We start from the raw sequence: 25758 nt of genomic DNA, 5'->3' as shown, positions 1-25758 counted from the left end.
ACAAATAATTAAACTAATCATTTATATTTCACAACTTGAAACACTTTTTTAAAAAAAACCTCAATTTCTAAATGATGAAACAAAATAACAATTAGTATAGATTTTCAAATTTGATTCTATAATTTCTGCTGGCATCATAAATTTCTTCAGGTCAGTAAACTGTTTTCTTCATCATATATTTTAAAAAACTGCAAATGATAAATCTGAAACAAAACATCCTTATATTAATAAAAGAAAGTAAAAGAGACTGTCATTTAATCAGCTCAATCTGACTGGGTGCTTTAAGCTATTTAATGCAAGATGTAAATCACTTAACTCCTTCTAACTCAAAAATAATCCCAAGATTATAAGACAGCTTTTGTCATCTGGCAGAAATGACACTCAAGGAGACAGGCCAGGTAAGTTGATAATCATTTAAGAACTCAGTTTCACTCACACAGATGAAACTACTACTGAATGCTTCATAATCTGAAATTTATTTTATTATGCTGAGGTATCAGGGATCAATTTTCTATGCCAATTTGTTTTTGGAGTGTTTGTGTAAATCTTTGTACTCTGTGAAGTATATCCTTTTGGAGTGATTGTGTGTGTGTGTGTGTAATGACTGCTGAAATGTGAACTGCCTGTGGTTAAAAGCATGGACTCTGGAGTCAGGCTTCCTGAGTTCCCACCCCTGCCACACTATCAGCTGGCTGGGTGACGTCGGCAAGTAAATTCACGTCGCTGCACCTCAGTTTCCTTCTCTCTAAAAAGGGGGAAAGAGCAGCAACTCTCCTGTAGATACTGCTGGAAGGGTTAGCTGATTAAGCATATGCAGGGCACTTACAGGAGTGTATGGATGAAATCAGAACCACCGAAGTGTTGGCTGTTGTTAATAAATCATGATTCTGTCTCCAACACAAAAATTACATTTATACCTCGTTGTGTCCTAGAACTTACGTGTTTCAGATTTCAAAAGTTGTTTTGTATTAGGCGGGAGGGAAAGATTTTGAATGGCTAGATAAAATCTCTATCAATTATTTTCAGTATTTGGCAATGGTTACATTCTGCCGTATTTTCTTTTAAATTAATCACCTAATAATTAGTATATATTTTTCTTTCTCTCCCTCTCTCTCTACTAGGTGGCTCTAGTGCACAATGATAATATGTGATCCTTGAAGTAAGGAATTTAAGTTTACATGAGGAGGCACACACACAAAATACTGAAGGAAACAGTGTTGTATATTAGCAATCCCCACATACAGATGTATCATTTAAAATTTTATATCAGCTGATATATGTGTATATACATCTTGGGAGAAAAGCAGGTACGAATTAGTATAATTTATGTGGGAATGCATTGGGAAAACAATTAATAGTAGGACATAAGGCTCTCTAAGGAAAATGGGACAAAATCACAGAGAACTCTAATGGAAAATCTACTTGGCAGGCAAAAGGCAGCCACCGTAGTTTCCTAAAAAAAAGGAAATAAAGGACAGCTTAGATTTATTATGTAAAAGAAGTGCAGGAGGGTTGAAACTGAAAGTAGAAGTTCAATTATGACTCAATGAAAAAAAAAAGGCAGGAGAAGAAGGTAACATATGAGACATGAGGTAAAGGTACGACACAAAGATTTCAAATCAGTGGACATTCTTGATCGCCCTCCAGTATCCATTCCCTGTTCCCCCCTCCTAAAGAGCTCCAACATTCCCAGGTATCCACTCTTCCCTGACACAGCTCATGTGCCTTAGGGAAAACTAACCGACTCCCGACTTCAGAGTCGGCAAGATGGGTTCAAGGATAATCTCACAGCCCTTGCCAGGGACTGGTTGAGGAATAAGCAGTCGACCTACTGCCGAACCCGTGAGAGGCCAGTGAGACGAGAGATGTGAAAACTTCTGGGAAAGTCCTTCCAACTACCGGGGGTCTTCTAAAGCAAGCTTTGCTATTTTCTGCTGGATGTGATCACAGCAGCATGCACCCCTGACTGCTGCTGGCAGGCAGCGCTGGTACGAACGCAAACTCCCTCTGTATGTGTGCAGCCACCGTGGGCAGCAGTGCTGAGAGCTGGAGAGAAGCCAGCTAGATGACGCCTCTGTTCAGATGCTGCATTAACCAACCCTGAAGAGGCTCAGTTCCTTAAGTCGGTAAATGTCCTTCCTGTTCAGCCTCAGTTAGCATTTCTGTTATTTGAATCTCAGGGCATGCCAAATAATACTAAGTTTCTGAGTTTGGGCATGAAGAAAACCGTCTTGGTCACAGAAACAAGGAAGCTGCGATGGAAATTTATTTGCAAAGTTAACTTCAGTGTGGGGCACTGTAAAATCAAGTTGATAGGGGGGCTGGCCCCGTGGCCAAGTGGTTAAGTTCGCGCACTCCACTGCAGGCGACCCAGTGTTTCGTTGGTTCGAATCCTGGGCGCGGACATGGCACTGCTCATCAAACCACGCTGAGGCAGCGTCCCACATGTCATAACTAGAAGGACCCACAACAAACAATATACAACTATGTACCTGGGGGCTTTGGGGAGAAAAAGGAAAAAAATAAAATCTTTAAAAAAAAAAAATCAAGTTGATAAAGCCAGCTTTCTTAGACATACATTCCGGTAAAATGAGAGCATATTTAAAGAACCAGCATTCCTGTTCTCCAGCTAAGAAAAATGTCTTATTTATCTTGTAGAATTAGGGTCAAAGGTAGAAAGCTGAGAAGAGTTCTGATGGAATCTATCCTTGACTCAGGGTCAGATTTAGTTTCCCACACTGCTCCCGGTGCCTGTATGTAGTTCCTCCAGTTCTGGATCCTGATCTGCCGTTATCACAGAGACTGGCTACTCCATCCTTCCGCGTTGATGTCTTTGCCAAGTCCTTATATGACATACAACTGATACCTCCATTTATTTCCTAGAAATCTCAATTTTCTGGCTTATGGACATGTAGTTCATTACTAAACCCCTCCAGCAACAGAAGAGTATGTTTCTTGACCATTTATCTGAGAATGAGACCCAGAACAATTTCTTCATTCTGGCTGTTGAACTCAGCTAATCTGGCTGCTACCATATTCCAACAAATTAGGCACACTGAGGTTTTAAAGAAGCTTTAATTTCATATTACATTTCTGAACATAATAGAAATTGTTCATTAAAAAATATGATTGTATGCTTGTGAATCTAATGAGACATGTAAAGTTAGTTTGTACCTACTATTTTGGTCTAACTGAAACATTTTAATAATTATTTTAAAATATTTAAAATGCCCAATTACATTATTAATCTATTTTCCAAGTTTTAATGCTCTCATAAATAAGCTGGAAAAAATATTTTAAAAGTGAATGAGAAAGATACTAGAATTAATAATTTATGTGAGAATCATTTGTAATGAATTGAAATATGATAATGTCATTAAAACATTCATCAACTTTTTTTTTAATCAAATTGAAGAGTAGCAGATATTTCTTTTCAGGGTAGACAGATTTTTGCTTACATAATAAATTCTTCCCAAAACATCCATTTAATGTCAGAGTCTGAGATGTTTTACCTGACGCTCCAGTTTCATGATTTTTTTCTTCAGGCTTGCCATTTGCCTTGAGAGCTCTTTGTTCATGCACCTCATCATCCCCCCACCATGATGGCTGCCCGTACAATGGAGTACCCCGGGGCACAGCAGAAGTATCTGGAAAGAGGTGGGAAAAATCTGTCTAAAGCATATGAAATAGAAAAAAACACTTTTGCAGAATGCTAGAATTGCCTGATTAATTTATTAAGTGAAAAAGTATAGTTTAGACAGCTGAACATTACTCTAAGTTGAATAACAGTATTTGTGGAAGACCTTATTCAATGTTGGACATGACTAAATAAATGAAGTTTCGCGCTGGCTAGTATCTATGCAACACAAATGGCTACAGCCCAATAGCCTTTTGTTAGAGAGTAATCAGTTGTTTGGTACACAGAAATACATTCAGTCTAAATATAAAAGAAAACTAAATTTTGATATGAATGACCATTTTTCATTTTTAAAGCCTAAGGGCACTGTACAGTAACCAAACTTAAACTAGCTGTTAACTGGACTAATAGATTTGTATTTGAGCAAATTTGGTAACGTCTATCAATTTAAAAAACTGTTTTTGTATGAATGGGATTATTTATGTAAAAGTATTTCTTACAGTTCCTGAAACATGATAAATATGATAATAATTATAATGATATAGCATTACTGGATAATTCCTGATTCATTTCAGATATTATAATTCAGAAGAAAAAGCAAACACAAAATAAAAATATTGTAAGGTGAATTACATTCACTTCTCTCAAGTATTGAAACATATTAAACACACCTACACACGACTACCATATAATTATGTGTTTTATAATGCTTTCTAATGAAAGCATTGACAGCATTAAACCCACTCTGAATTGTCCCTATTATTATTAATTATTTTTATATGGACATGGCCAAGTTTGTGAGAAGAAAGCATGCAATTTCTTCACAATCAAGTATAAACACGGTATTCTCAAAGAGGTTGGCTTACCCATGGCTCTTTCCTCAGATTTTAGTGCTTCCGTGGCTTTGTGCTGCACTTCTGTCACAGTATCTGCTGCCTTTGCATCTATGCTTTTGGCACATGCAGATTTTGATAATTCTGATTCTGAAGATTTTTGGGACAACTGAAGCTGAATGGTAAACTTCTCATGCTATAACACATTTAAAAATGGAAGTGAAACATCCATGAGTGAAATCAACCCTAGTAAACGGCAGGCTTACAAAAGAAATGAGTAAAAACTTTTTACCTTTAGAGCTTCTTCAGGGACCCTCATTTCTCCGCGTACTACAGTGAAAAGATTTGTATGTAAACGGGGCTAAGGAAGAATATAATTTCAAAATTCTGATAATCAAGTTTCAAATGATCACAGATAATTTAGAAACTGTCATATTTTCAAGAGGTAATTACAGCAGAATTATATTTCCCTTAAGAGTAAATGCTAAAATAAGCTCCCAAATATAAAAATTTTCATTTTTAAATACTCAAGAAAATCTTTCAATCTAGCAAGTAATTCTAAACTTAGGTAATAATGGCCTTCAAGAAGCAAATAACCAGGTAATTTAATCAAAGCACAAAGACATTTTCGGTTCTAACAACAATATGATTGCAAAGAAGAAAAAACATCTGGATCAAAATATATTGCTAGCTAATCACAGAAATGTAAAGTATCTCATCAGTGATGCCCAACAGTAAACCCTGAAGGAATCCGTTACTCAGACTTCACAAGCATTGATAAGAATGAAGTTCACTTGAAAATGCAAAAGAAATGCTGTGATTAGGGTCCATCCAGCAACCACGACCTCCCCTCTCCCCCATGAACTGCAATCAGCGTCAGATTACATTATCAAACAACTGATTCCATAGATTAGAACCAAGTGCCAGATATAATGAACGCTTTCATTATTATGCCAAAAAGAACAATGCCTCTGTATATTAAAAAGACTCTCACCAAACACTGGAGGTCACATTTCCCACCATTACTTAATCCTGTAATGAAAGGACTTTTATAATCATGTACTAAATTCTATTCTTCTTTACCGACTCAGAGCACCCATGACTTCAAGGGTAGAAAGCTATAATCACCACGACTACTTAGGGGGAAAAAGACTTCTTGTGCATAAGGAGCAGCAAACTTGTTCACCAGTATTTAACCTGTATTTCTACTCATTAACATAATAAAAACTCAGAATGTTTTAGAATTGTAAAGAGCTTAGGGGGATGCCCCCCTGGATTCTACTAACCCACCTTCCTGTTGTAGAGAGAAGGATGTGAGGACGGGAGGGGCAGAACCCAAGACAACACTAGCCAACTGACCCCCATCACTTCACACGGCTTCCTATAGCTTTAAAACAGTACAATTCTCTTTTCTTTATGTACATATGCTGACACATATCTGCTGTAATATATGGAGATATCTATTTCATAACTAAGTATATTTAATGAAAAATAAAAGTCTAGTAACAGTTTCACCCCTAAGAAACTCATAAACAGCCAGAAAAGATTCATAGCATTCCTACATTTTCAAAGGAAAACACCATGTTAAAAGAAACAGAAAGCCATTTCTGGTTTTTCAATGGGAAGCAAATGATTTTAGCCTGCTGTGAGGGTTTTCTGGTGCTTCACGTTTACCCTGGGAATGCCTGAAGCCTATTCCCCAAGGCTGGTCTGGGGTATCCTCCTTAGATGCAGACTGCTCTAAGGTCAGGCAAAACTTGAAAGGCCATATTTCTTAGGTCCAAACACTTCACCTTCCAAACAGGCTCCTGTGTGGGGGACAGAAGAACTCAAGAACCCTCTGGTTGAGGAATTTCCCTGCAAACTCTGGTGTGACAACAGAATCCAGAGAGGGCCCAGCCCCAGCTTTTACTCCACAGCCATCACCTTCCTAATGCTGCAGACCAAGGGGACTGCTCTTAACTTGCTAATTAAGAAAGATCACCAACCGAGGCACACTCACTCATTACATCAATTAAGTTACAAAATATACAATATAGCATTGTTAACTATAGTCATATGTCAATTACATCTGAATTTTAAACCTCCAAAATAAATGACAAAAAGTTTAAATTCCTGCTTATTAAAAATCATAATATTTATAGGTTATTCCATTTCTTTATATGACTATGCTTGCTATTCTACGTCATCCCTATGCTCAATTTATTTAAGAAATGTTTACCTAAAGGTGGGATGGAGAAACTCATCTGCAAACTAATAATGTGGTTGAAGACACCCTCCTTTATCTTAATGACAATTAAGCCTAAAAATAGAGCAAAATTTTAGAGTTTTAGGTACTCCCAGGGGTATGGCCTTAAACCACTAAGTGTCAGATATCATTATGAACACATCTTCAAAAATCATTTTAAAAATTCACTAAGTTGTTTCATTGGAGAGATATCAATCACTTAGAAGAAATGGGGAGAATTCTTTTTAATTTTCCAAATGTTACATAATGAGCTTTTGTTAGCTGGGCAAAGATTTCCAGTGTTACAAGGTTTCAAAAAGTGCTGTATTTTTACAATACTCTGTGAAAAACTATGATATATTATTTTAAAAAACGTCACTCTCATGGTGTTGAAAACACTGATGTCACATAAATGAAAATACTGGAATAATTATTTTATATAATTAAAGAATGGAAAAAGAGCATTTTTTCCAAATTTATATATTTTATTTTATATGTGATTTAAAAAATATATATATATATGAGAGTAATCTTTAAAAAGTCATCTCAAAGTTAGACAAAAACTTTTCTTTTTGGATCCTCTCACCAGGAATATGGGAAATTTCCTTTTACTCTATTTGATAATGAAATATACAATTACATTAAATTAGAGTCCACACTGTACTAACAAGGAAAATCCTAGAAGATGTCCAGGGCTTAAAAAAAAGTTAATGGCAGAAAACCTTCCAAGGGGAAAATTTTTCTCTATTAGCTTAATTCTGTCTATACCTTCAGAAAAACATATTCTAGCAAGTGAATACCTCACCCAACTTGCCGAAGCCCCTGTTCTAGAGGAACACAGTTTTTAAACAACTGATTTTAACTTCTCTTCTATGACTTTCTTTTATCTAATAGCTCATCTTAATTTCTTAAGTTCCGTTCTTTCAAGGTTTGAGAAAATATCCTCTCTTTTTGAAATTTGGAAAGTGTGCTCATGCTTTGTTGTGCATATCAACCATTTTTAATCAGGAAAAACTCAACTTCTCTGAATGAAGAGTCCTTAACTTTACTTTTTTTAAAGTGGATATGAGAACTCCAGTTGTCTTCTCGCTCTCTTTTTCTTTTTGGTGAGGAAGACTGGCCCTGGCCTAAGATCTATTGCCAATCTTCCTCTTTTTTTCCCCCCTCCCAAAGTCCCAGTACCTAGTTGTATATCCTAGCTGTAGGTCATTCTAGCTCTTCTATGTGGGATGCTGCCACAGCATGATCTGAGGAGCGATGTCCAGGTCCATGTCCAGGATCCACACAAGCGAACTCCAGTCCACCGAAGTGGAGCATGCAAACTTAACCACTCAGCCACGGCTGGGGGGGTCCCCTTGAGTCCTTAACTTTTAATTATGTTTATCCCCACCTTGATCATATTAACAGCCATTATCTGGATTGCAAGCAAACAGCACTACATATAGTGTTCCAAGTAAAGACAGACCATCATCTTAGAAGCTATGAGAAGGACTTTTACCTCGTTTCTCATATGATTAACCCAATTGTTTTGTGAACCATTAGGGCCGGAGCAAATGACTTCTTTAGGAAAAGATAAGAACCCCATTTTTAAAAATTAAGGTACTGGGTTCTTATAATGACCTGTATGAATGGGATGGTAAGGAGGGGGTAATCTTGAGATTTAAGGTATTTAAGTAATTTTTAAGTCATTTTTCACTTTTAAACATGGAAACCATACTATAGTCTAGATTTTCATCCGAGCTCACTAGTGGTTCCTTCATAGTCTTTTTCACTGGTTCTTTATCTTTCCCACCTCTTAATATTGGAATGTACCAAGTTTCAGTCCTCTTATCAATCCACATTCATTCCCTTGGGGATATCTTTTGGTTTCAAGGTTTCAAATATTATTTATACAATGGAATTCCCAAATTTTTGTCTCTAGCCTACACCTCTTCCTTGGATTCAACTTGCATATCCAAAATATCCAAAATCAACTTCTCAGATTTCTGCTTCTGGCCAAGATGGAGCAAAAGGAATCAAATTTATTCTTACCTCTGAAATAACAGAAAATGGAGAAAATACATGAAACAATGGTTTTCAAGACAATCAACATCAGGCAACAAAAGACAGTGATTCCTGAGTGAAGAGAAACAAATCAGGGTGAGCCCAACCACCACCCCAGCTTAGAGCAAGCTTCCAGGTCACCCTGCAAGGACGGGTAATCCAGGCAGTGTCTGGTAGACTCCCTGAGCTGTGGGGGAAACGAGGCCAAGAGTCTGGGGAGACGAGGTGACTAGAGCTCAGGACTGAGCACTGAAGTGAAGAGAGCTGCACAGAGAGGAAATTCCAGAGATGTTAAGAGGGTCTTGCTCAAGTATTCAGCTGAGTACTGATCAGCACCTGCATGTGAGGAAGCTACTACCTAGCACTGGGGCAAGAACCACTTGAAAGTTTTAGCAGAAACAGTGCCCCGTGTTCACACAGGACCAGGAATAACATCTGCTCTCAACAGCCAGGCTGAAAACCTCATGAATCATGAGCCACTGGATAAAGTGGAGGTGAATAAATTTTTTCCGTCAAGGGCCAACAGTAAATATTTTAGGTTTTTCAGGCCATAAGATCTCCGTTACAACGACTCAACTCTGCAAGAGCAGCTGTGGAAATATGTAAATGAGTGGGTGTGGCTGTGTTCCAACAGAACTTTATTTACAAACACAGACTAAGGGCCAGATTTACCAATGGGTTTGCTGACCCCTATCGTAGAAAATATAGAAAAGTCTTGTCTCTGTAGTGGGAAATAATTAGTAACAGACTAAACTTAGAAGCCTAAAAAATCTTAAAAATAAGACATAAAATGATAAACTGTTTCCAAGTAACCTGTGTCCCAGAACAAACCTCAAAAGTATTTACAGGAATACACAAATGTGCACCCAATGCTCCACAAGGTCAAGTTCACAATGTCTGCTGTCCAATCAAAAATTATGATGGATGCAAAAACCAACCAAATGAAACTGAAGCAGAACTGACACAAATGTCGACAAAGATTCAAAACAGTTATAACTACATTCCACATGTTCAAAAAGTTAACTAGAAACTTGGAACGTACCAAAAACAAAATCCAAATTCGAATTCTAGAGATGAACGCTATACTGGGCTGGTTAATGGCAGGTTAGACATTGCCAAAGAAAAGATTAACAAACTTAAAGACACAACAATAACAACACCGAACAACAGTTTTTCATAAAAAACTGAAAGAGGGAGAAGAGATAATTTTAAAAAATAAAATAAACAGCATCAGGAAGCTGGGAGACAACTTTGTGTAGCCTACTATACATTTAGTGAAAGTCCTTGAAGGAAACGTTGGGGGGACAGAAAAAGATATTTGAAGAAATAATGGCTGGAAATTTTTCTAAAATTTGATTAAAACTATAAATCCACAGATACTAGAAGCCAAACAAACCCCAAGGACAAGAAACATGAAGAAAACCACATCAAGGCAGATCATAATCAAAATGCTCAAAACCAGGGATAAAGGGAAACAACACTAGTGAGAATACAGCGCAGCAACATCTTTAAAGTACTGAAAGAAAAGAAATGTCACCTGGAATTCTATACTCAGCAACAATAACTTTCAATAACTAAGGTGAAATACTTTTCTAGACATATAAAAGCTGAAGAAATTCATCACCAGCAGAGTCAAACTAAAAGAAATGTTAAAGGAAGCCCTTTAGGCAGAAAAATGATACATGAAAATATGGATCTATGAAAACGAATGCAGAGCACAAGAAACGGCAGCTACATGGGTTTAAGATATATAGGCATAAAAATATTAGATATTTTTCTTATTATTTTAATCTCTTTAAAAGATAATTGACTTTTTACTAATAATGTGGTATGGTGTTTGTAACATATGTAAAAATACAGGGTATGACAACAGCAGCAGAAAGGTCAGGAGAGAAGAATGAAAAGTACACTACTCTAAGGTTCCTATACCACATGTGAAGTGGGATAATGCCACTTGAAGACACAACTTTAAAGATGTAATTATAGGGGAGATCTCACCAAGATGGCGGCGTAAGCAGACTCTGAACTCATCTCCGCCCACAAACACAACCAGGTTAAAACTATTTTTGGAAAAATTACCCTGGAGAGAAAACTGAAAACTGGATAAAAAGAACCCCCACAACAAGGGACAGTCCTGACTAAGGCAGAAGAGGCAGAAATTCCTACTGGAGAGGAAAAAAGCCACCTTTGGGAGCAGGGGACCTTCTCAGCTGGCCAGGTGGAGACACCCTAAGGTACACAGCCCTCCCTGGAGGAGTGAGGTCCTGAGTGGGGGCGATACTGCTAGAAGCATCCTTCAGACTCAGCCCAACTGAAACGAGGGTCTCACTGTCTGGCTTTGCTGGCTATTGACTGCAGCGAGGACACCCCCAGAAAAGCAATCAGCCAAAAGCCCGAAAGACCCAGGTCTTAAAGGGCTCAAGCACAACCTCACTCATTGCAGCAACTTAAAATCACCACAGAGAAGGCTGACAGTCCTTTGGTGAAATGAGCCTCACCTGGTGGGCTCTGGGGACATCTTGGTGGGAGGAGGGACCTCTCCGGAGACTGAGACATTGGTGGAGGCCGTTGTTCTGAGCTGGCCCAGGCGGGCTGACACAGACCACTGTGAACACCACTGAGGTTCTTCCCTTGGCCTGTTAGCCCAGGGGTCTGCCACACCCACTAGAGCACAGATTTAATCCAGTTCAGCCAGGGCAGGCAGCCCGCCCTAGGGACCAGCCCCACCTAACAGCAAGCCCTCAGGCTACTTTTTGGCCTGCACTGACTGGGTGCCTTGATCCTCTATAGGCAAGCAGTGTGTCCGCCTCTGTGGGGCAAGGCCTGTGTGAGGACCAGGTGACCTGAGGGGGGCACTGATGGAGAAGTGGGAGCCTCTGCAGTGCAGTGTCGGGGTACGCTCCAGGGGGTTGGGAAGTGTGCATGGACCAGGACTGTGCTGACGGTGTATGTGGTCCTGTGGGGGGTGAGGCTTATCAGCAGCAGACGACTTGTGCTTCACAAAAAGCCATAAAAAGGATCAGCCCCACCTTTCAAAGCCTGAAACAATTGAGTGCTCCCCTTCCCAGGGCTAGCCCCACTCAGCTGCACTCCTAGAAGAACTGACAACAGCCTTGTAGACCTGCTACTTATCACAACTATACACCCCTGAGCCTAGCAACCAGCAACACTGGGTACCAACCCAATTAAGAGGAAAATTGCAATAGGAGTGTGCTGATAGACTTTGTAGCCAATGGTGCTGAGGTTACCCAAACCAGATTTACAAACAGCTGGCCAGGGAAGGAAAGACTAGACTCCCTGGGTAACTGCAGTAAGAGCACCCCTGCCATAGCAGAAGGACACAAGTACCCACAAAGGGGTCACTCCTGGATCATTTGGACTGGTGACGAGAGGGAAGCACACTGCTGGGCCTCATAAAGCATCTCATACATAGGGCCACTTCTCCAAGATTAGGAGACATACCCGACTCACCTAATACATAGAAATAAGCACAGAGAAAGAGGCATAATGAAGAGACAATGGAACACTTTCCAAGCAAGGGAACAGGACAAAACCTCAGAAAAAGGACTAAATGAAACAGAAATAAGCAACCTACTTGACAAAGAGTTCAAACAAAATATCATATGGATGCTCACAGATATTGGGAGAAGAATGGATGAACACAGTGAGCTCATCAGCAAAGAACTGGAAGATATAAAAACCAACCAATCAGAAATGAAGAATACAATACTGGAAATGAAAAATTCACTAGAGGGACTCAATAGCAGAGTAGAGGATGCAGAAGAACGGATCAGTGAGCTAGATGAAAGACTAGAGGAAGTCACCCAGGCAGAACAGAAAAAAGAAAAAAGAATTAGAAAGAATGAGAACAGTCTAAGGGAACTCTGGGACAACATCAAGCATGCTAACATTCGGATTATAGGTGTCCCAGAAGGAGAAGAGAGAGACAAGGGGCAGAAAATTTATTTGAAGAAATAATAGATGAAACTTTTCCTAACCTAAGGAAGGAAACAGACATCCAAGTACAGGAAGCACAGAGAGCTCCAAACAAGATTAAGCCCAAAGAGGCTGACACCAAGACATATTATAATTAAAATGTCCAAAATTAAAGACAAACAGAGAATCCTAAAAACAGGAAGAGAAAGGCCACAAGTGACATACAAAGGGAAGCCCATAAGGCTATCAGCGGACTTCTCAGCTGAGACCCTACAGGCGAGAACAAAATGGCAGAATGTATTTAAAGTGCTAAAAGGAAAAGACCTACAGCCAAGAATACTCTATCCACCAAGGTTGTCATTCAGAATGGAAGGAGAGATAAAGAGCTTCCCAGACAAGCAAAAACTAAAGGAGTTTATCCTCAAGAAACCAGTTCTACAAGAAATGCTGAAGGGACTTATTTAAGTGGGAAAGCAATGACCACAAATAGAGATAAAAAGAAATTATCAAAAAAAAACACCACACGATGAAATCACTTGTAAAGGTAAAAATATAGTAAAGGTAGCAGATCAACTACCTGTGAAGATAATATGAAGGTTAAAGGACAAATATACTAAAATCATCTATTTCAATGATAAGAGGGTAATGGATAGACACACACTAAACAAGAGACTACGTACGATGTCAAAAACATAAAATGTGGGAGGAGGGGAGTGAAAAAGTAGAACTTTTAGAAAGAGGTCAAGCTAAAGAGTCTATCAACTCGATATAGACTGTTATACACATAGAATATTACATAGGATACTCATGGTAATCACAAATCAGAAACCTATAATAAATAAGTGAAAAAGTAAGACAAAAGAAATTAAACATATTACTAAAGATAGCCATCAAACCACAAGGGAAGAAAGCAAGAGAAAAAGAAAGGAACAGAGAGGAACTATTAAAACACCCAGAAACAAAAGTAACAAAATGGCAAAAAATATATATATATTTATCAATAGCTACTTTAAATCTCAATGGACTAATTGCTCCAATCAAATGCCATAGGGTGGCCAACTGGATAAAAAAACAAGACCCATGTATATGCTGCATACAAGAGACACACTTCAGACCTAAAGACACTCACAAACTGAAAGTGAAAGGATGGAAAAAGATATTCCATGCAAATGGCAAAGAAAAGAAAGTAGGGGTAGCAATACTTATATCAGTAAAAATGGACTTCAAAACAAAAACTGTAACAAGAGACAAAGAAGGCCACTACATAATGATACAGGGAACAATCCAACAAGGCAATATAACACTTGTAAATATCTATGCACCCAACATAGGAGCACCTAAATATATAAAGCAACTATTAACAGACATAAAAGGAGAAATAGATAGTAACACAATAATAATAGGGCACTTTAACACTCCACTTACACAAATGGATAGATCATCCAAACAGAAGATCAATAAGGAAACATTGGCCTTAAATGACACATCACATCAAATGGACTTAGTAGATATATGCAGAACATTCCATCCCAAACCACAGAATACACATTCTTTTCAAATGCCCATGGAACATTCTCCAGGACTGATCACATATAGGGCCACAAAATAAGTCTCAATAAACTTAAGAAGACTGACATAATATCATGCATCTTTTCTCACCACAAAGGTGTGAAACTAGAAATCAACTACAGGAAGAAAACCAGAAAAGCCAAAAAAATGTGGAGATTAAACAAAATGCTACTGAACAATGATTACATCAAAGAAGAAATCAAAGGAGAAATCAAAAAATTCCTGGAGACAAGTGAAAATGAAAATATGACATGCCAAAATCTGTGGGATACAGCAAAAGCGGTTCTAAGAGGGAAGTTTATACCAATTCAGGCCTACCTCAACAAAGAAGAAAAATCCCAAATAAGCAATGTAACAGCATATCTAAAGGTACTGGAAAAAGAGCAACAAACAAAGCCCCAAATCAGCAGAAGGAAGGAAATAATAAAAATCAGAGCAGAAATAAATGAAATAGAGACTAAAAAAAAAAGTAGAAAAAAACTAATGAAACCAAGAGCTGGTTCTTTAAAAAGATAAAGAAAATTGACAACCCCTTAGCTAGACTCACCAAGAAAAAAAGAGAGAAGGCTCAAATAAATAAAATCAGAAATGAAAGAGGAGAGATTACAATGGACACCTCAGAAATACAAAAGATAGTAAGAGAATACTATGAAAAGCTATACGCCAACAAATGGGATAATACAGAAGAAACAGATAAATTCTTAGAAACAGACAACCTTCCAAAACCGGACCAAGAAGAGGTAGAGAATTTGAATAGACTGATCACCAGTAAGGAGATCAAAACAGCAATCAAAACCCTCCCGCAAAATAAAAGTCTAGGACCAGATGGCTTCCCTGGTGAATTCTACCAAACATTCGAAGAATACCTATCCTTCTCAAACTCTTTCAAAAAACTGAAGAGGAGGGGAGGCTTCCAAACTCCTTCTACAAAGCCAACATTATCCTGATACCAAAACCAGACAAGGACAACACAAAAAAAGAAAATTACAGGCCAATATCACTGATGAACATCGATGCAAAAATTCTCAACAAAATACTAGCAAATCGAATACAATACATTAAACAATCATACATCATGATCAAGTGGATTTCATTCCAGGGATGCAGGGATGGTTCAACATCTGCAAATCTATCAACGTGATACACAACATTAACAAAATGAAGAATAAAAATCACACGATCATCTCAATAGATGCAGAGAAAGCATGTGACAAGATACAGCATCCATTTATGATAAAAATTCTAAATAAAATGGGTATAGAAGGAAAATACCTCAACATAATAAAGTCCATATATGACAAACCTACAGCAAATATCATTCTCAACAGAGAAAAACTGAAAGCTATCCCTCTAAGAACAGGAATCAGACAAGGATGTCCACTGTTACCACTCTTATTTAACATAGTATTGGAAGTCCTAGCCAGAGCAATCAGGCAAGAAAAAGAAATAAAAGGGATATATATTGGAAAAGAAGAAGTGAAACTATCACTCTTTGCAGACGACATGATTTTATATCTAGAAAACCCTAAAGAATCCACTAAAAAACTTTTAGAAACAATATACGGTCAAGTCGTGGGATACAAAATCAACATACAAAAATCAGTTGTGTTTCTATACACTAACAACAAAGTAGCAGAAAGAGAAATTAAGAATACAATCCCATTTACAACTGCAACTAAAAGAATAAAATACCTAGGATTACCTTAATCAAAGAGGTGAAAGATCTGTACACTGAAAACTATAAAACATTGTTGAAAGAAATCGAAGAAGACACAAAGAAATGGAAAGATATTCGTGCTCTTGCATTGGAAGAATTAACATCGTTAAAATGTCCATACTTCCTAAAGCAATCTATAGATTCAACGCAATCCCTAACAAAGTTCCAAAAACATTTTTCACAGAAAAAGAACAAAGAATCCTAAAATTTATATGGAACAACAAAAGACCTCAAATAGCCAAAGAATTCATGAGAAAAACGAACAAAGCTGGAGGGATCACACTCCCTGATTTCGAAACATACTACAAAGCCATAGCAACCAAAACAGCATAGTACTGGCACAAAAACAGACACACAGATCAACGGAACAGAATCGAGAGCCCAGAAGTAAACCCACACATTTATGCACAGCTATTATTCGACAAGGGAGCCAAGAGCATACGATGGAGAAAGGAGAGTCTCTTCAATAAATGGTGTTGGGAAATCTGGACAGCCACAAGCAAAAGAATGAAAGTAGATCATTACCTTATACCACGAACAAAAATCAACTCCAAATGGATTAAAGACTTGAATGTGAGACCTGAAACCATGAAAGTTCCAGAAGAAAACATAGGCAGTATGCTCTTTGACATCGGTTTTTGCAGTATATTTTCAAGTCCCATGTCTGACCGGGCAAGGGGAACAAAAGAAAAAATGAACAAATGGGACAACATCATACTAAAAAGCTTCTGCACAGCAAAGGAAACCATCAACGAAATGAAAAGACAACCTAACAATTGGGAGAAGATATTTGCAAACCATACATTAGATAAAGGGGTTAATATCCAAAATATACAAAGAACTCATACATCTCAACAACAAAAAAACTAACAACCCAATTAAAAAATGGGAAAAGATCTGAACAGAGATTTCTCCAAAAAAGATACACAGATGGCCAACAGGCATATGAAAAGGTGCTCAACATCATTAGCTATCAGAGAAATGCAAATCAAAACTACAATGAGGTATCACCTCACTCTGATTAGAATGGCTAAAATTAACAAGACAGGAAACAACAAATGTTGGAGAGGGTGTGGAGAGAAGGGAACCCTTGTTCATTGCTGGTGGGAGTGCAAACTGGTGCAGCCACTATGGAATGCAGTATGGAGTATCCTCAGAAAATTAAGAATAGATCTACCATATGATCCAGCTATCCCACTGCTGGGTATTTATCCAAAGAACTTGAAAACGCAAAGGCATAAAGATACTTGCACCCCTGTGTTCCCTGCAGCATTATATACAACAGCCAAGACTTGGAAGGAACCTAGATGCCCATCAAGGGACAAATGGATAAAGAAGATGTGGTATTTATACACAATGGAATACTACTCAGCCATAAGAAATGACGAAATCCAGCCATTTGTGACAACATAGATGGACCTTGAGGGTATTATGCTGACTGAAATTAGTCAGAAGGAGAAAGTCAAATATCGTATGATCTCACTCATAAGTAGAAGATAAAAACAACAGAAACAAACACATAGCAATGGAGATTGAATTGGTAGTTACCATAGGGGAAGGCGGGGGAGGGAGGAGGGCAAAAGGGGTGATTAGGCTCACATGGGAGGGGATGGACTATAATTAGTTTTCGGGTTGGTGAACATGATGTAATCTACACAGAATTTGAAATATATTACGATGTACATCTGAAAGCTATATAATGTTATAATCCAATGTTACTGCAATTAATAAAATAAAAATAAATAAATAATAAAAAAGATGCAATTATAAATCTTAAAGTGACCACTAAAATAGTTATAGCTAATAAGTCAACAAAGGAGACAAAATATATTCAAATAATCCAAGATAAATACGGAGGAAAAGAAAACAAGAAACTGATGGGGCAGGGGCCCGCTGATGGCCGCATGGTTGGGTTCGTGCACTCTGCTTCGGCGGCCCGAGATTTCACCAGTTTGGATCCTGGGTGGGGACCTAGCGATGCTCATCAAGCCATGCTGAGGTGGCATCCCACATGACACAACTAGAAAGACCCACAACTAAAATATACAGCTATGTACTGGGGGGCTTTGGGGAGAAGGAAAAATAAAAAATAAATAAAATCTTAAAAAAAAAAACCACTGATGGGGCAAATAGAACACAAATATTAAGATGACAACTTTAAACCTAACCACATCAATAATCACATTAAATGTGAAGGATCTCAATCCCCAAATGAAGGCAGAAATGATGAGACTGAATCAAAACAGTAAGACCAACTATATGCCACCTACTTTAAAGATACAAACAGATTAAAAGTAAACGAATGTCAATGATATACCATGCCAACACTAAGCAAGAAAAAGCTGGAACAACCATATCAACGTCTCAACAAACCAGATTTCTGAGCAAAGAATATTACCATGGATAAAGCAAGTGATTTTATAATGATAAAGGGGGTCAAATCATCAAGAGGACACATAATAACATTACGCATAATAACATTAACGCAGTTACCTAATAACAGCAGTTCAATTTACATGAAGCAAAAACTTCTCCAAAGAGAAACAGACACATCTAATTACAGCCTGAGATTCTGATACCTTATTTCTCAATAACTGATAGAACAAACAACAAATCAGTAAAATAAAGCAGATGTGAACAATACTGCTAACCAACCTGGCTAACTGACATGAATAAAACACTCCACCCCAAAACAGCAGAATATACATTCTTTTCGAGTACATATGGAACATTTACCAAGATAGACCAGATATATTCTGGGCCACATAACAAGTCTCAATAAATTTAAAATGATTTGAGACCTACAAAGTATGTTCTCTGAGCACTACAAAATTAAATTAGAAATCAATAACAGAAAAGTCTCTGGGAAAATCTCCAAATATTTGAAAACTAAATAACAAACTTATAGATAACCTATGGCTCAAAGAGAAATAAAGAGAAATTAGAAAGTATTTTGAACGTTAAAGCAGTACTTGGGGGAACTGTACAGCACTAGATACCTGTATTAGAAAAGAGAGTCGCAAATGAATGACCTCAGCTTTTACTGACAGGAAAGGAATTAATAAAGACAGCAGAAATCAAATAGAAAACAACAGCAATAGAGAAAACTCAAACCAAAAGCTTGTTTTTTTGAGATCTTCCAATTTTCTCCAGAAAAATCTGCTCTAGCCACAGAATTCTCTACGTCAGTTAAAGGTGACTGCATTTTTCCAACTGCTTAAGTCAATTGTAAAATCTAGGAACATCCGCGACTCCTCTTTCTCTGAGTCTACATTCAATCTAACCAAGATTACTGGCTCCATCTTCAAGACACATCCAGAATCCTACCATTTCTCACCACCTCCACTTCTACCACCCTGGTCCAAACCTCCACTGCTGCTCCCCTGGGACTGCGGCAACCGCCTCCTACTGGTCTCTCTCTTTTCACCCCTGCCCACTTCCCCCTTTAGTCTTTGAGCAAGAGTAGCCAGAGGATCTTTTTCAACATATAAGTCATTATCATGTCACTCCTGTGATCAAAACCCTCCTTTAAGTTCTTGGCACTTAAGTCTCCCGTCTGCCTGAAGAGCAGTTTCTCCAGATAGCCATGCAGCCAACGCCTTCACTTTCTGCAATGTTGGCTCTCAGCGAGGTCTTCATGAATATCCTTTTTAAAAGTGTAACTTCTCACTCACCACCACTAGCTCTCTGTATCCCCCATTCACACTTTTTCTCCACGGAATTTATCACCTCTATTATCCTTTGTGTGTGCCATCAGCTCCCTCCAACCTAATCAAAGTGCAAGCACCAGGAGGAGACACACTGTGGTCTGTTTTATTCACGGCTGCCTCCCCAGACCAGGGGGAATGTGCTGGCACATAGGAGACATTTAATAAATAATTGTGACATGAATAAATTTAGGCTTGCTTATCTGCTCCATTTTTGGCCACTTGGAGATATATTAGCGCTTTCTGAAGTTTATCTTGATTACTGCAGCATTTTATTACCCCTCACGAATTTACAGTCATTTCTTAAAGTTGGATATTTCACTACTTGCTTTTCCAAATTACATAATTTCTCTAGTTAGAAAACATACTTTGGGCAGATAAATTTTGTTTCTTAGCTCTAGTCTCAATTCATGGTAAAATGTTCTTTTTATTGCTGTGACATTTTAATTAAACAGTTTTCCACTCCAAGGTACAGCAGTTTGTAGATCGGCTAACTGTTAAGCTTAATTTTAATATGAATAAAGCACAATAATTACTTCAGTCTGGTGGAACTATAGAACAAGTAAATGTAATACATAAAATTTGATTGCAAAATTCCATCCTATATAAAATTTCTGCCACTATAACAAGCCCAGTGTTCACTTATGTATAATGCTCAAAAATCATAAACAATATGAGATGCTATTTTAAAATAATAAAATTAATTAAGCCTAACCTGAGTATGTAGATAGCAGCCCCATCTCAACACTGACTTACAAACCTGAAAAAGTCCCTTGGAAAAAAAACATTTGCCCCAGCAATTTTAGATAGACATACTATGAGCTAGTATATAAGAAGGAAATATTAGTTCACTATAAGAAGTCATTGTAGAGTCTGTAAAAGCATGAGTTATTTCTTAATAGTTACTTCCCGATTTAAAATTCAAAGTAAACTTTGAAAAGAGCTTTGTTAAAATCCATTTCCTACTATTTTCTCACGTTTTAAAGCAGCTGATATCAAATGGATTAAGCAGGTACTTGGATTCATCAGAAAACTATTAGAAATAATCAACAACTACAGCAAAGTTGCAGGGTACAATGTCAACTTACAAAAATCAGTGGCATTTCTATACTCCAATAACAAACTAACAGAAAGAGAACTCAAGAGCATAATCACATTTACATTTGCAACAAAAAGAACAAAATATCTAGGAATAAATTTAACCAAGGAAGTGAAAGGTTTATACAAGGAAAACTAGAAGACATTACTGAAAGAAATTCATGATGACATAAATAAATGGAAAAATATTTCATGTTCTTGGATTGGAAGAATAAATGTAGTTAAAATGTCCATACTACCTAAAGCGATCTACAGATTCAACTTAATCCCAATCAATATCCCAATGACATTCTTCATGGAAACAGAACAAAGAATCTTAAAATTCATATGCGGCAACAAAAGACCCCAAATAGCCAAAGCAACCCTGAGAAATAAGAACAGAGCTGGAGGTATCACAATCCCTGACTTCAAAATATATTACAACACTATAGTAATCAAAGCAGCATGGTACTGATACAAAAACAGGCACACAGATCAACAGAACAGAAGTGAAAGCCCAGAAATAAAACCACACCTCTACGGACAGCTAATCTTCGACAAAGGAGCCAAGAACATACAATGGAGAACGGAAAGCTTCTTCAATAAACGGTGTTGGGAAAACTGGACAGCCATATGCAAAAGAATGAAAGTAGACCATTATCTTTCTCCCTCTACAAAAATAGACTCAAAATGGATCAAAGACTTGAAGGTAAGACCTAAAACCATAAAACTTCTAAAAGAAAATACAGGCAGTACACTATTTGACATCGGTCTTAAAAAGATCTTTTCGAATACCATATCTACCCTGACAAGGGAAACAAAAGAGAAAATAAACAAGCGGGACTTCATTAGACTAAAGAGCTTCTGCAACGCAAAGGAAACCAGGATCAAAATGAAAAGACAACCCACGAATGGGGAGAAAATATCTGCAAATCATATATCTGAAAGGGGTTAATCTCCATAATATATAAAGAACTCACACAATTGAACTACAAAAAAACCAAACACCCCATTAAAAAAGTGGGCAGAAGAAATGAACAGATATTTTTCCAAAGAAGATACACAGATGGCCAATAGGTACATGAAAAGATGCTCAACATCACTAATCATCAGGGAAATGCAAATCAAAACTACACTTAGACATCATCTTACACCTGTTAGAATGGCTATAATCACCAAAACAAAAAACAATGAATGTTGGAGAGGGTGTGGAGAAAAGGGAACCCTCATACACTACTGGTGGGAATGCAAACTGGTACAGCCACTATGGAAAACAGTATGGAGATTCCTCAAAAAATAAAAAAAATAAAAGTAGAAATACCACATGACCTAGCTATCCCACTACTGGGTATTTACCAAAAGAACTTGAAATCAACAATACAAAGAGAGCCATGCACGCCTATGTTCACTGCAGCATTACTCACTATAGCCAAGACGTCGAAGCAACCCAAGCGTCCATCAACTGATGACTGGATAAAGAAGATATGGTATATATATATATATATACACACACACATGCACACAACGGAATACTACTCAGCCGTAAAAAAATGACAAAATAGTTCCATTCACAACAACATAGATGGACCTTGAGGGTATTATGTTTAGCAAATAAACATATGTTTAGCAAAATAAGCCAGACATGGAAAAACAAACTCTGTATGATTTCACTCACATGTGGAAGATAAGGAAACACATGGACAAAGAGAACAGTTTAGTGGTTATGGGAGGGAGGGGTTAGAGGGTGGGCACAAGGGGTGAAGGGGCACATTTTTATGGTGACTGACAAATAACGTACAACTGAAATTTCACAATGTTATAAACTTTTATGACCTCAATTAAAAAAAATACCAAATCTACTACTATTTTCTCACATTTTAAAGCAGCTGATGTCAAATGGATTAAGGAGGTACTTAAATTCAAATATGTTTGTATTTACTTTTTGATGAAACATTATGCTGGTGAGAAGTGACTCATGCATGAATCAAGGCTTTAATGCTAACTCTTAATCATTTTATGTGATACATATTTTTAAAATTTGATGTGAAATATACAAGTCAAAAGTATTAATGAATAATTGCTTCACTCTTTATATGTTCCTTTGGCTCTACAAGTGTAAAGGTTATATGATATGCTACAAAGTATTTTTTCATAAATTTTACGTTAAATCTAACATAAAAACTAGCTATGCTGTAAGAGCCATCTGAAAGTGTTGGGACATTTCCTTTATCTAAGCATCGACGCTACTGAGCTGACTGACACTACATCTTCTCCACTAGAATGATCAAAGTCCATCCAAGCTGCCAACAAGTTTAATACATTCCTTAACATCAAAGTCCCGATAAATATAGTAATTGAAAAAATGAAAAGTCAGGAAAAACTTAAGAGCATAATGAGGAATATCTGTATTTTAATTAAATGTAAGTAAGTCTGTTCCACAAAGCCTTTTGCCTATACGAACAGAAATGTTTTCTTCTTCCATCACGTCCCCTCTCTTCACTAGTGACTCCTTACCCTACCTGGGCAGTAGGAAAACAGTCACGTCCCTATTTAGCTCTTAGAATTCTACTTTTAAACAAAAGAATTTTAAATACACACTAAATGCATGATGTACTTAATCAGGGAGCGTGGGTCTTAGGAGACACAGGATACTGAAAAATTTGAATTAGATAGGCAATAGAGATGGAACGCACAAAACGGAATAAAAGCAGGGATGGAAGGGGCCAGTCCCAGTGGCCTAGTGGTTAAGTATGGCACACTCCACTTAGGTGGCCTGGGTTCAGTTCCTGGGCACAGACCTACACCACACGTCTGTCAGCAGCCATGCTGTGGCAGTGGCCCTCATTAAAAAGGAAAAAAAGGGGAAGATTGGCAATATATGTTAGCTCAGGGCAAATCCTCCTCACCAAGAGAAAAAAGAAAAAAGTAGGGATGGAAGGAAAGCTGGGTAATTAAATTCTTATGTTCCTCTCAAGAGGCTGATCTGTACTGTTATTATTCAAGCAAAAAAAAAAAAAATTCCTAGGTTGGGCTAATATTAAACACCCCCTTGTCCTCTCCCCAGTTACATTCTTTGACACCCAAATTACATATGCAATAACACTGAAGGGAGACCTCTGCTGAAACTATATATAGAGAGAGAGAGCAAAAAAAAAGCTAAGTCTATCAACTTTTGCAGGATTATTTTTAGGAACAGACAGAGTTAACTAAAAAATACACATATTACTTTTAAACCTGTATTTTAGTATGAGAAGGCACAGAGACTACTAGCATGCTTATATTGTGAATTCTTAAGTCTCAAGAAACGTTAATTTACACCAGAGTAAATATTTTTTTAAAATAAATTTAATAAATGCACAAAATCATATAAGGATATCATATCCAAATCTCAGCTTATCTTCAAGTTTCAAGGTGATATAAGTCTGTTCTGGAATCCTTACATCATTCACAAAAGTCTATAAGGAAAAAAAACAGATGTCAGGTTATATAAGAAGTATTAATGATCACATTTCAGACAAGCAAATACTCAAACCTGATACTTAGAAGTACATATGATATGGTGGCTAACAGAGCTTGTGCATCATCAAACGTGCCAGGCGTCTTACAGGCTGACAGACGATCTCATCACCTAGCCCTTTCCCATCATTACTAGGAGAACACAAAGAACCAGGCCGCACTAAGCCCACTACACTGCCAAGACAAATTTAGGCACCTAAAAGTGACGCCAAGAAAAGCTGGCAAACTGTAAAGGGTAAAATACTTAACTCTTGATTATCATCAGGGCTCCCTAGACTCAATTTTAGCTTTTATGGAGAACTGTAATTATTTGTGAGGACTGATATTTCATTACTTTTATTCTTAGAATTCTTTGAAAGAACAAAAGAAAATATACTCTAAAAAACTGAATAAAATTCATTTTATTTTACAATTGCCATATGAATCCTTTGGACCCTTTTTATGAATCTAAGATATATTATGGGATCTTAGTGATCTTATTTTTCCTATATCTTAAAACATTCTGCTATTTCATCATCCTTTAATTATTTCATCATTACTCATCAATTATTTCTAAGTAGATTGAAAAGGACCAAAATAAGAAGAAAATGGAAGAATGATAGCATTACCTAGAACATCGCTATCCAACAAAAACATATTGCAGGCCACAAATGCAAGCTACACATATACTATTAAATTTTCTAGCAGACACATTAAAAAGGTAAAAGAAAGAGATGAAATTAATTTTAATAATATCCTACTTTTAGTTTAACCCATATGTCCAAAATAATACCATTTCAACAAATAATCAATATAAACAATAACTAGATATTTTACACTTTTTTGTACTTTTTTTAGACATTTCAAGTGCTCAATAGCTACACATGGCTAGTGGCTACTATAGTGAAAAGCAGAGAGCTAGAAGGATGATGCAATCATGAAATAAATCATCGCTATGGCATCAACCTTCAGTCTTCTTCCTGAAGAATTGCCCAAAATATTGCACCATCTTTCCAAGAAGATATAAAAGACATCTGGAGACACTATCTTTGTCTTTCTTTTTTAAGCTATCAAAGAGCACAATTGAGAATTCAGCATTTTTCATTTAACGTCCATAAAGGCAAAGAGAAGAAAACAGTCAGGAAGACATTTCACAATTCTAAGATGAATACAACAGCAGCACTCTAGGCTATAATAACAATGATAAAACTGATAATGACGTAAGCAAAATATCAGAGACTATGAGTCTTTAGACGAAGATAATCCTAGATGCATTTTCTCTAACACAAGAATTTTCTCTAATGCAAGAAGAGAGAAGAATATACAGTATTTTTCATCCAGTTAGCCATTCAGTAAGAAGGATCATGCAATATTTTTCAACACTCCTAAACCATTCTGTATTTTAAAATAAAATAAAATATTCTTTCATTTTTTGATGTTTGTGTTCCAACACTTATTTGATTTAGTTTGTAAGTGGACAAGTGCTCAGGCAGGTATCTATATAAAGGTAGTAACTA

At 37.1% G+C, this 25758-nt stretch overlaps 1 protein-coding gene across 20 annotated transcripts in view; it reads right to left on the bottom strand.

Annotated features, from left to right (window-relative positions):
- The window catches only part of CEP170 (centrosomal protein 170), a 145309-nt gene that overhangs the window by 67264 nt on the left and 52287 nt on the right, over window positions 1-25758 (bottom strand). For all 20 annotated transcript variants that reach the window (XM_070602146.1, XM_070602124.1, XM_070602130.1 and 17 more), the window contains exons 4-7: window positions 24123-24201; window positions 4763-4821; window positions 4504-4666; window positions 3513-3647 (exon numbers count right to left, since the gene is read on the bottom strand). In XM_070602146.1, the coding sequence (XP_070458247.1) occupies window positions 3513-3647; window positions 4504-4666; window positions 4763-4821; window positions 24123-24201 (436 nt within the window). The remainder of the gene's footprint in view (window positions 1-3512; window positions 3648-4503; window positions 4667-4762; window positions 4822-24122; window positions 24202-25758) is intronic.

The sequence above is a fragment of the Equus przewalskii genome, chromosome 31 (assembly GCF_037783145.1).
Source record: "Equus przewalskii isolate Varuska chromosome 31, EquPr2, whole genome shotgun sequence".
NCBI lineage: Eukaryota > Metazoa > Chordata > Mammalia > Perissodactyla > Equidae > Equus > Equus przewalskii.
The sequence above is the reverse complement of the archived record's forward strand: the minus strand, read 5'-3'. Positions and strand labels throughout refer to the sequence as shown.